This window comes from Danio rerio, chromosome 3 (genome assembly GCF_052040795.2).
Source record: "Danio rerio strain M-AB ecotype USA chromosome 3, GRCz13ab, whole genome shotgun sequence".
In the NCBI taxonomy this organism is placed as follows: domain Eukaryota; kingdom Metazoa; phylum Chordata; class Actinopteri; order Cypriniformes; family Danionidae; genus Danio; species Danio rerio.
The window spans coordinates 63085101-63097500 of record NC_141023.1 but is presented as its reverse complement, the minus strand read 5'-3'; the positions used below and the strand labels follow the sequence as shown (position 1 = coordinate 63097500).

General features: G+C 37.4%; 2 protein-coding genes across 3 annotated transcripts in view; one reads left to right on the top strand and one right to left on the bottom strand.

Annotated features, from left to right (window-relative positions):
* uqcrc2a (ubiquinol-cytochrome c reductase core protein 2a) overlaps window positions 1-2336 on the bottom strand; it is a 17974-nt gene extending 15638 nt beyond the window's left edge. The window contains exon 1 of one of the 2 annotated variants that reach the window (XR_015479722.2): window positions 2227-2330. Coding sequence is in view for 1 of the 2 variants with exons in the window: in NM_001002657.3 (NP_001002657.2) it covers window positions 2227-2262 (36 nt within the window). In the remaining variant the exon portion in view is untranslated. 2 annotated transcript variants of the gene reach the window in all.
* A 1991-nt stretch (window positions 2337-4327) lies between these two features.
* snu13a (SNU13 homolog, small nuclear ribonucleoprotein a (U4/U6.U5)) lies at window positions 4328-11116 on the top strand. Its single transcript, NM_200312.2, has 3 exons — window positions 4328-4499; window positions 6666-6786; window positions 9573-11116. Exons 1-3 carry the CDS (start codon window positions 4497-4499, stop codon window positions 9833-9835), a joined length of 387 nt encoding a protein of 128 aa, NP_956606.1. The 5' UTR covers window positions 4328-4496; the 3' UTR covers window positions 9836-11116.
* The last annotated feature ends 1284 nt before the right edge of the window (window positions 11117-12400 follow it).

The window sequence follows — 12400 nt, the reverse complement described above, 5'->3', positions numbered from 1 at the left end:
AAACCGTTTCCCTGATGACGATTGACGGTTGCCAAATCAGTGAAACAAACAACCGAATTATCAAATAATACCTGCCGTGAGTATTGCCGCATTCACCATTGGGAGGCGCTATAATCAATCTCGTAAGAGAATTTTGCTTTCACCATCAAAAAAAAAAGTTATCCAACATGTGCGTCCGATAGCTCCGCCTCTTCCGCTACGTAAGCAAACCTGCGGTCGTTGAGTGCGTGAAGTGTCCATCATTACACACTTCATTTTAGCGGCTGAATGAGTGCCTCATCCGGGTAATTAAAGTGCACTTATTATTTTTAGAGCTGTCAGTGTGAACACACTACTTACACTATTTATACAACAAAAAGGCGTAAAATAGTGCATAAGTATGCGATTTGGGACGCAGCTAGAGACTTTTACTTCATGCATAGTTTGTGAATGAACAGCCTTAAGCCTATTTTACATCGCACGTGAAAGCCGCGTGTGTTTTTCGGCATCCATGTTTAACAGATTAGAGCTTTCATACTAAGCAGCGCATCAGCGCGGAGTGTATGTACTGGACAATGCATGCGCGCAGCAAATATTCTGCCTGTGTGCTGCTCTCGCGTGCTGTGTGAAACAGGCGTAATGTGTACTAGATGCAGACACGATCATGAGGCTGTTTTTGCACCGAGTTTGACGTAACGAATCAGTAAACAGGAGAAAAGCATTACTTCGACCATTTTAATATAGCATATTAATAATGAGATCCAAAAAATTACGGTACAACATTGAGAGTTAATTTTGAGCTACCTCATGGCCCACCTGCAGGATCGCTGAGGCCCACCAGTTGAGAATCCCTGGGTTAAGGCTGATTTATACTTCTGCGTCAAACACCGGCGTATGCTACAACGCTGACGCATAGCCCTTGGCCGTGGCCGTCGCCGGCACTGACGTGCACCTCTCAAAAAAATGTAACTACACGTCGCAACGACGCGTAGTGTAAGCTCTGTGATTGGTCGGCTTGGTAGCGCTGACGAGTCTGGGCGGGACCGAGAGCCGCGCGAATGGCACGAGCGATTGTTTACAAGTGTGGAGTCCCGTGAAGGAGCTCCGGATGGAAAGTTTTGTTTTGTGTTTACCTCATAGTTAAAGCTGCTGCACGTCCACCGGTTCCTGCCTCAAAATGAGCAAGTTTGAGCCACTTGTACATCCCGGAGGTGTTCAGGAAAAGCTAAAAACCAGAGAAGAAACTCGACACAGAGGAACATTTACACCTCACTGCCAACTAGCGTTTCGGAAGTGTTAATACAGACCGACAGAGACAGCGCGCAGAAGTATAAATGCACAGCCGCGCGCGTTGCATGCGCCGTGGGTCACGCCGGTCACTTGACGCAGAAGTATAAATCAGGCTTTAGTCTATGCTCCACTAAATCAGTTTTATTAATGTCAGCTTTGCGTTTTTGACTGTTTGGCACCATCTTGTGACTGAATAATTAGCAGGTTAGTGTATACTCCATCATTCAGCTGTGTTTGTTTCTGTCCGTTTTGCGTTTAATTAAAGAATTAATAAACCATTATGGCTCAGAACAATGTTTTGTATCAAACATTTATGTTTTGTGACTAGTAGCAGTGTAATAAGCAGGATAAACAACATCCAAGAGAGTTGTACATGCAGAAAAAATCATAAAACAGTGCTCTAATAAGACCACAGACACTCTTTCTGTGATAACAACCCTTCTGGATGCTGTATAGCTGTTTGTTTTCCCTGCAAACCGTTTTGTAAGTTATTTATATATTAATTAATCTTTAAAACTTTTCCATATCTGACTAATGCTATTTTAAAAGTCCCTGACATTCCCAGGTTTTCCACTGTGATTGATTAGACAGTCTCTGCGATTAAATTCTCATTCACAGGTGATAGAAACCAGGTTAAAGGTCTCAGGTGTTTGTGTCCCATCATGACCTTCATCACTCAAACACTAGATCACAAGTGATTCACAAACCAAGCAGTGAAAAACCCTCGGGAAACACATAAACAGCGAACACTCCCAGAACCGGAGCTTTATTCATTCATGTTTCTCCAGTTCAGCGGCTGCACACTCACAGCTGTTCAGGAATGACAGTATATGAGTGACATTAGCATGCGGCGCTACAATTAGAGGTGTACTGCGGCCCTGAAAGCTCTGGTGTCTCTCAAACTGGCCGTTTTGGTGGAGAGGAAAGAGTGATGCAGACTGAGAGAAAGAGACTCACGGAGAGATGAGTGAAACCTCTGAAGCCCGTCATCATGACTCCGTTTCTCTCCTTCAGCCGCTGCTGTGAAAGACAGTTATGGCCGATTCCGAAGACCTACCCACAATCCCGCGCGCCACAACAACACACCATATATGGATAGACCGGAAGCTGTGTTTTATTAAAGGGACAGTTCACCCTAAAGTTACAATGTACTTTGACCCTCAAGTAGTTATTGGTTTCTTTCTTCTGCTGAACACAAGATAAGATATGTTGAAGAAAGCTGAAAAATCTGTAACCATATCTAAATATGGAAGTCAGTGGTTCCAGGTTTTCAGCATTCTTCAAAATGTCTTCTTTTGCGTTCATCAGAACTCATAAAGGAGTGGAACCAAGTGAATGGTGAGTAAAATTATGATTAAATTAACATTTCATACCCCATTAGATGTGAAAAAAGCATTTTGAATAAATTATAAAGTATTTATAAAACCTTGATCATTAATAAGGATGGTTCTAATTGACTTCAGACACATTTATTTGATTGTTAACTTCATTTTCGGCTTGGTTCCTTCACTAACCAGGGGTCGCCACAGCGGAATGAACCACCAACTTTTCCAGCATATGTTTTTACGCCGCAGTTGCCCTTCCAGTCACCACCCAACACTGGAAAACACCCATACACTCTTGCATTCACACACATAAACTATAGCCAATTTACCTAATTCACCTATAGTACATGCCTTAGGACTTGCACCCGGAGGAAACCCACGCAAACACGTGGAGAACATGCAAACTCCACACAGAAATGCCATCTGACCCAGACGGGACTGGAACCAGTGACCTTGCTGTGAGGCGATCGTGCTACCCACTGCGCCACCGTGAAACCCTTAACTTGTTAAAGAAAAGCAAAAAGACTCTAAAAAGCTTCTAATATTGTTCCACTATATTGTCAACATTATTGTTGTACAATGCTTAAGCCAAAATTTTATATAAAAAATATAATATTAACAAAACATGAATGAACAGCCAATGTTTAAGACTACTTTTATAAGAAATGTTTGGCTACAGGGGGTGACATGGTGGCTCAGTGGTTAGCACTTTTGCCTCACAGCAAGAAGGTTGCTGGTTGGAGCCCCGGCTGAGTTTGCATGTTCTCCGTGTTTGCGTGGGTATCCTCTAGGTGTTTTGGTTTCTCCCACAGTCCAAAGACATGCGGTACAGGTGAATTGAATACACTAATTTGGCCATAGTGTGTGCATGTGAGAGTGTATGGGTGTTTCCCAGTACTGGGTTAAAGCTGGAAAGGCATTCAATGTGTAAAATATATGTTAAATAAGTTGGCGGTTCATTCCGCTGTGGCGACCCCTGATGAATAAAGGGATTAAGCCGAAAGAAAATGAATGAATGTTTGGCTACTGCATGTTTTTATTAAATTAATTTATTTTATACTAATTTTCTTATCCATAAATGAAAGGTTAAAGACAGACGGTAAATATAATATGTGAATTCATAGCGAAGTTAGTGTGTAATGTCACTGGTTCAAAGTGACAAGGATTAAAATGATACATTAATTTTACATTATTACAATGAATATGAATTTAAATGTACCGACTATTTACTCTCCATGAAGTGGTTCCAATCCTTTATGAGATTCTTTATTCTGTTCAACACAAAATAATATATTCTGGAGAAAGCTGAAAACCTGTAACCATTGACTTCCATAGGTAAAACAAAAACTATAGAAGTCACATTTCCAGCTTTCTTCAAATATCTCATTTTGTGTTTAACAGAAGAAATAAACTCAAAGATTTCAAACAAGTAAAAGGTGAATAAAGTATGACGTTTTCTTATTTGAGTGAACTATCCCTTTAAATGGTTCTCCCATGTTCTTGCTAGAAGGGATACAGCCGCGAACGGAAGTTAACGATCAATGTTTATAACATTTATTAATTTACCCATTAATTGCATTTTAATAACGTCTAATCCTTTCCCTAACCCTAAACCAAAACATCATAGTAATGTAAAAATATTAATTACTGTTTTACAGCGTCCCAAAAATTATTATGTGCGTATCTGCAGCTGTATCCTTCACCGTTTTTCACCCAAATCCGCTGTCTCATTTTACTGACGTCAAAACTGAGCGTCGTATTTCAGAGCACACACACGCATTAAACGTTCAGTAAACGAATCATACTTTTAAACCCGCCGCGGTCTGTTTGTCCTCCGTGAAGCACACGCCGAGAGGACCAGTTTATCACACTCATAACTTATCTGAACCACAGCTCGAAGAAATGGTAAATACATACGCATTATAATAGTTTTAAACTAATGCTTGGGCTATGGTCTGCATTCTCATTGACTGTGGTGTGTGTTTCCACTCAACACGTGCTGCTGTTTTCTGTTACACTCATAGTTTCTAAATAATACACAGATTATTGATTTATTTTATTATTTTTTTTATGATGTGGTCTAGCAAAGGCTTCAGCTAAATCCATTACTTTATTTAAAGTGTAATGAAATTCATATAGATACACGTGTTTTGGATATAGATCTACATGTGTGTAACTTACATGCAAATTAGGTAATTATGAAAATAGAGGTAAAGTTGGTTTTATATTCACACATTTGTTCGTTTAGAAGTCTCTATATTGTTTACCATGTTACTTTGAATTTTCGATAGGAATTAGCATGCAATTATGACTTTTAAACAACATTAGCACTCTGCAATTCACTGTGAACAATGTTGTTCTTTGATAACGTTAGTCATTGGCTGCTAATATGATTTCCCTATTTAGAATTTGCAAAGAAGACCTTTCTCAAATTATATTATTAAGCAGAAAGTCTGAATATCCCAATATAAAACCAACTTTACCTCTATATATATCAAGCTGTGTATTTTCATGAGCCAATCAGACTTTGCTTTCATAACAACATTATTACAATTAAGGATGTTACCCAAAATTTAAGTTCAAATTTTTAGGAGTTGTTAATTTTTTATTATGAAAACTGTACATTTTCTCAGCTTGCAGCTGTTTCATACATGTGTGGGACTTGCTGTTTCTGTTAAACTCAAAAGAAGATATTTAGAAAAATGTTGATGTCTATTATGTTGACGTCTATGTGCACTAAAGTTATTTAGACGTCCATTTGTTCTAATATCAATTTAATCACCATGTTATAACTAAAGTAGTCCACATTTAAAGTGGAATAAACCTTTGATCAATGTTGTCTTTAAACTTAAATGTATATTTAACAATTCTTGTTATTATTTTAAGGCAACTTTGAACTTCAAATGTGGACTGCTGTACAATAAATTAAAGAATTATTGTTATTATTATTTTATGTTTTGTTTTATGCCTGATTTGTTGTAAAACCATTGTCTAATCAGAATCACATGACACTGAAGACTGCAGTAATGATTTTGAAAATTCAGCCTAGAATCACTGGAATAGGTTCAAGTTGAAACCACATTCAATGAGAAAACAGTTACTTAAGAATTTAATAATGTCTCACAATTAAATATGATATAAAGGAAACGGATGACTTATAAAAAATTCACCCCTCTCCCCTACAATTGTCATGAAGGGTCATTCTAGCTATATCAACCAAAATCGTTCTTTTAACCGGGCTGTAAACACTTTTTTTTTTTTTTTTGCTGTAAAGTTGGCCATTTTAATATCGGGGTCAATAGAAATCTACTCAATTTTGGAGACAGGCCTAGTGGAATTTTGATGAATTGCAGTTTCATTTACTTCCGTATTAGCTTCGAGGAAGAGCGGGAGGTTGCTGCTTGGATTCAGCCTATATTTGGCTTAACAAATTCCAAATTACCACATTAGTTTTGAGTTGACAAAACTGGTACTGAAAAAACAGAATTGGTGCAAACTAAACTAAAACTTATAGTCCGAATGAACCAGAAGCTGCAACAGGTTTATTTGTTTTTTTGTTTCATATTGTGATGCAGTTCCTAGAGAAGTATTAAATGTTGAATATTAAATGAGGAAACAGTGGGCGTGGCTTGTTTTTCTGCTGTAATCTTATTGGATATAGTAAAGTAGGCATTTCATTCAGATAGATCTGGAAAAGGTTTCAGGAGAGTTATTACAACCTAACAGACTCCACCTCACCGTTTCTGATTGTTGTCACTGACAGCTGGAGGGGCGTGGTTAAGTATGTTAGCCACACCCAATACCTCAGACAGACATAATCTGAGAAAACAAACAGGAAGTGCATTTTCAGATTTAAATTTTACATCACAAAGGCAAACAATTATTATACATATATTTTAATGACATGCACAGATGAATTGTTCACCACAAAACTAGCCATGCGAGCTAACAAAATCAATATTGCTAGTTTTGATTTCATGTGTACTTTAACTGGCTAATCTTTATGGTTCAGGCCTTGATAGTGTTTATAAGATATGTTCACCATGACTGATCAAGTGCTGTTCTCCTCAGGCTGAATCTGACGTGAACCCTAAAGCGTACCCTCTGGCTGATGCCACCCTCAGCAAAACCATCCTGGATCTGGTGCAGCAGGCAGCCAATTACAAACAGCTGAGGAAAGGGGCCAACGAAGGTAATTCAGCACTCAATACTCTTTAACGCCAACTTAACCAGCACAAGTATTACGCAGTGGATGCCCTTCCAGCTGCAAACCCAATCACTGGGAAACACCCATACACACTCATTCACACACATACACTACGACAATTTAGCCTACCCAATTCACCTATAACACGTGTTTGGGCTTGTGGGGGAAACCGGAGCACCTGGAGGAAACCCATGCCAACACGGGGAGAACATCATAACTCCACACAGAAATGCCAACTGAACCAACTAAGGCTCGAACCAGCGACCTTTTTGCTGTGAGGCGAACGTGCTACCCATTGTGCCACTGTAACTCCTTGTTTTATTCAGATTAAGGCAAATTATTACATTACTGATGTCCATGTAAACGTAGTCAAGCCCAAGCCTATAAAAAAGGTCTTCCCTGATTTTGTTGACAGCCTTTCCACAGGTTAGCTGTAAGATAATGTAATGTTAATAGCATATTGCAAAACTTTAATTCATGCTAACAAACAAATGATCAAAATAAATATTAATTAAATTAAAATGTATAAATTATGAATTGATGTATCTGCTTGTTAAGTTGCGATGTATAAAATATTGTTTCCGGGTCCAAGCCCACACTCATTTGAATTGAGAAAATGTTTGTTTATGACCACTTTTTAGTCCCATCACACCTTGAAGTGGATTTTATATAAAATCATAGTGTACACGACAGTCTTTGCTGCATCACAAATACCTAAATTGTAACAATTTATTAAAAATGAATCACTTTCTGGCCATCAGATATTAGGCATTTATAAATAGCTTGCGATTGTGATTTTCAAAAGTATTACATCACTTTGTAAACGTTTATTATTATGTGTAGACAAAGTAATTTATTTTTTATTACTTTTGTGTCTTTATTTTTTATTAGAAAAATGTTTAGACTAGCAACAGATTAATCCATCTTTTTCTTTTGTATGATGCCATATTTTTACCAGGCACACTTCTTCTTTCTTACTCGGTTGCATACTTTTTAGAAGGACCTGCTGACAAGAGGGAAATAGCAGAATAAGAATAAATGTAGTACGGGGGCCCTTGTTCCAGCCTTCTGTCTAATACGAAGTCTAGACATGTGACAAGGAGCATGATGCTTGTAGAAGTTGTGAAATATATTAAAGATGCACATAATTGTTCAGGTATGCAGAGAAGAAGGGTTGCAGAAAGAGGAAGTATGTCTGTGTGCAATACTTAAAGAACTGCAGAATGAATGATAAGTGATGCTAAACCAAAACTCCACCTGTTAATATCAGTTGTGTATATATATATGGTGGAGTCAAGGAGATGTATGATAGTTGCGAACCTCTTGCATGTAATTCTTGTATTGCATTGGGGTAACGTAACCCAGAGCTCTGTCATCGAATTATTCATTTGTATCTAATAAATTACTAATATTTTTGGCATTGGAGAATACCCTCTCCAGACCTTTTCGTATTGAACACGCGTGGAATTGGCTTGATATTTCGATGTTTGACACTTTCATTTCAGAACAGACTTCAGCAGAGTCGCAAACCTTAAAACTCATACACGAGGATTTAAACAGCTTTTAGATTGTCTTATAGCGTAGGTATTTAAACACGAGAGCGCGAGAGCGCAATGTTCGCCACGTAACCAATATAAACTAATATAAAACTAGTGCATACATCACATGCATAAATCACGCCATGGACATGGCACTCTTTTATCATCAGCTGCTAGTCAGCGCTCACTCTTTTTTTTTTTTCCCTAGTCATTGCGCCTTTGCCGTGTGCTGTGTAAATGCAGATGATCGAATATGAGACACTTTTAAAAAAGATGTAAGCAGGTCATCAAAATAATCGAATACAGTCACAATATCGGAATTGACCATCAAGATCTGCAGTGTAATGCTCCTTTGCTGGAATTAGTTAGGGTCCCCAAATCAATCAATCCACCCCTGTGTATACTTTAAACTTTATTTAAAGTATGATCCAGAATGCAGCAGCACGAGTGGTCTTCAATGAACCTAAAAGAGCACATGTCACTCCGCTGCTCATCCGTTTGCACTGGCTGCCAGTTGCTGCTCGCATCAAATTCAAAGCTCTGATGTTTGCCTACAAAGCCACTTCTGGCTTTGCTCCTTCTTATCTGCTCTCACTTCTGCAGATGTATGTGCCCTCAAGAAACTTGCGTTCTGTGAATGAACGTCGCCTCGTGGTTCCATCCCAAAGAGGGAAGAAATCACTTTCGTGAATGCTTGCGGTCAAGCTGTCCAGTTGGTGGAATGAACTCCCGAACTGCATCAGAACGGCAGAGTCACTCGCTGTCTATTTAGTCTCCATTTCACTTCCTAATCTGCAATTGCCTCTGGATATACCACTAACTGTACTCAAAAAAAAAAAAATACATTACTAATACTTTCCTTCTTAGACTTTACAGACCTGAAACTTGCTTACAGCACTTATTCATTGTTGCTCTTATAGTTGTGTAAATTGCTTCCTTGTCCTCATTTGTAAGTCGCTTTGGATAAAAGCGTCTGCTAAATGACTAAATGTAAATTTAAATGATTAAAAATATTTTTTTTGTCAAATAAAAGCTTTTTCTAGAGTCATCCACCTTAATTTTGTGGCTCAAAAATATCGGTTCAGGCACCGTTTTGGCACCTTTAAAAGGATCGAAATAACCCCAAGCGATACCCAACCCTAATTGATACCAAGGGTTCCCTTTTAAAGAACGGTGTTTAATTTACATTACAGATCATAGAGGGCACAACATGTTTGTTCTTGTCTATTTCAGCCACTAAAACCCTGAACCGGGGAATCTCAGAGTTCATCGTGATGGCGGCCGACGCAGAGCCGCTGGAGATCATCCTCCATCTGCCGCTGCTGTGCGAGGACAAGAACGTCCCGTATGTGTTTGTGCGCTCCAAGCAGGCGCTGGGTCGGGCGTGCGGGGTCTCGCGGCCCGTCATCGCCACCTCCGTCACCATTAAAGAGGGCTCGCAGCTCAAACCGCAGATCCAGAGTGTGCAGATGGCCATCGAGAGACTGCTCGTCTGACCCCTCACACTGTGTGCCTTTTACGTCTCATTCTCATCTCACTTCTGGGGAACACAATGCTAATGTAAAGGAGTAGTTCACTTCCAGAATGAAAGTATACAATTTATTTGTTTTAAAGATAACTCATGGACAAAATGTAAGGTGGTTATGATGTCTGTTAAAGGGATTATGAAGGAAAAATCCTGCATGTTTTCCATTAAAACACTTTTTTTTTCTTGACTAAAGGAGGAGAGAAATAAACTATTTAGATTAAAACGACTCTCAAAAAGATGATTTTGCTGCTTGTTGAAACTACTCATGCAAAATGAGCTTAAACAATGCAATTCTTCAGATTTATTGGGAGAACTTCATTGTTTTTTGTTCAATCCAGTTAAATTTGTTAATCCATTTGTGTTGGGGCAACCTGAATGAATTGTGTGGAACCCTGCATTTTTTACTCTGTCTTTTCATTTTGGAAGTGAACAAATCCAAACTAGTGAGAGAGAGAGAAAAACTAGCTTTTTCATGATATTTTTAAAAATAATTTCAGATAATAGAGTTTGTTTGTTTTAATAAGATTTAAAAAGATAATTATCAATCATTTCTGAGACTTGTATTAAAAGGATGATTCCATGCGCATCGCTGAACTGAAATGCACTGATAGATTAGATTTACTTTTTTTGATGTAAGAAGTTGCAAACAATTTATGTGCTGAATTTAAACAAACAAATCAGATTCAACATTATTAAATTGAATTTGTTTCAATTCAGCCTAAATCAATTGTTTACAACTGCTTACATTAAAAAAAACAAAGTAAATCTAATGAATCATTTATTTTCAGTGTGTGTTTGAACACAGGATTGATCATTTGCTGCTTTTCTATTGGTTTAATTGTATTACACATTGTAATTACGTACGCTTACAGATGGTCAGCAAAGTATATTGTTAGCCAGTGCTTCTCAACCACGTTCCTGGAGGACTACCAGCACTGCATGTTTTGGATGTCTCCTTTGTTTCATCCGTTTCAGGCCTCTCTTTCAGTCTCTGAATCAGGTGTGTTTGGTTGAGGAGACATGAAAAATGTGCAGAGCTGGTCGTCCTCTAGGAACGTGGTTGAGAAACACTGTTGTAAGCGACTGGTCAAACTTTTTTTTTCTTAAGCAAATATTGTAAATAAAATATTTCCATGTAGTTAATTTGTGTTATATTCATGATTACTCCCGTCTCTGGGATCATCGGCTCCTTCAGATATCATTATTATTATTCATGTATACTTAAAAATAAAAAAACTGTAACCTGTTAGTTTTTCCCCACTTATTTCTGCTTTTGAATTGCATTATGAGACTTCAATCTTACTTCCAACAACTTTTAACTTTAAAAAAGTAGGAAAAAGTGACTTTTGTGAACATTTTAATAGTTTGCAGTGAGAGAGAGAGAGAGTCTGGGTTGGTGTTGTATATTACGCTACAAAAACCTTGTAATAAACTGGCAGCACTTTTTCCTGTTATTTTACAGATTTATTGTTCTATATATTGTTTTTTTATATCTTACATTATTTCAAATTAGTAAAATGTCAATAAAAGCCACTTTAAGCTGCAGAGTTGAATTTTCAACATCAAAAGTCGACAGAGCAGAGATCAACATCCCATAATACAATTCACAACCATAAATAAAATGAAAACACTGCTAATTAACAGATATTTGTAGCTTTTAAATTAATTTGACAGATATTTGTAGCTATGGTAATCAGATGTTTGGGTAAAGCAATTTGTTTTATTCTGTAAATTGAAGTTTTACAAATTTAAGAATAAATTTAATTGAATTTTAGATAACACTAGAATAATGGTCCATTAGTTAATGCATGCTAAAGTTAGTTCATTTATTTACTAATGGTACGTATGAATAATTTAGTAAAGCATTGTCAATCATAGTTTAATATTATTTAATGCATTAATAGCCAAAAGTTGTGCTTGTTAACTTTTAGTTAATGCACTGTAAGTTAACATGAGCTAACATTTTTAGACTTAACTAACATTAACGCTAACAAGATTGAATAAACAACATAATAAATGTATTACTAATTGTTCATGTTAGTAAATGCATTCAATTTTAACTAATGGAACATTATTTTAAAGTGTTACCAAATATTTGTAGGGGGAAAAGGCATTTCTGTAGCGTTAAAGGCAAAGTATGTAATGTTTGCCACTAGAGGGCGCGTATATTCACAACAAACAATGGCGTATTTTGATGACTGTAAGTGTAAAGTCGTGACTTTTGCTTCGTAAAGTTGTAGGTTATCTTTAAAATATATATATATTTTTTGTTTATTCTAACATCTTGATCACGATTCCCTTGTCTTTTTGTGTATTATTAGCCTTAATAACCACAACATAAATATCCGGGTCCGTCACATTTTTGTTTCCCCTTGTTTCGTTTTCTTAATGCGTTTGCTGTCAAACCGTTGGAAGATCTTTTCCTAATTTGCTGATGTACTGTAATTGCATGTGTTTTCCTAAATTGCAGCATGTTAAGCTCTCTCAGCCTCCCTAATACCCAGACAGCTCAACTTTAGCTTTGTTTTAGCCA

Coding starts and splice junctions, on each gene's coding strand:
- snu13a (NM_200312.2), top strand. Junction 6,787..9,572: donor GAGGAAAGGGGCCAACGAAG/GTAATTCAGCAC, acceptor TGTCTATTTCAG/CCACTAAAACCCTGAACCGG.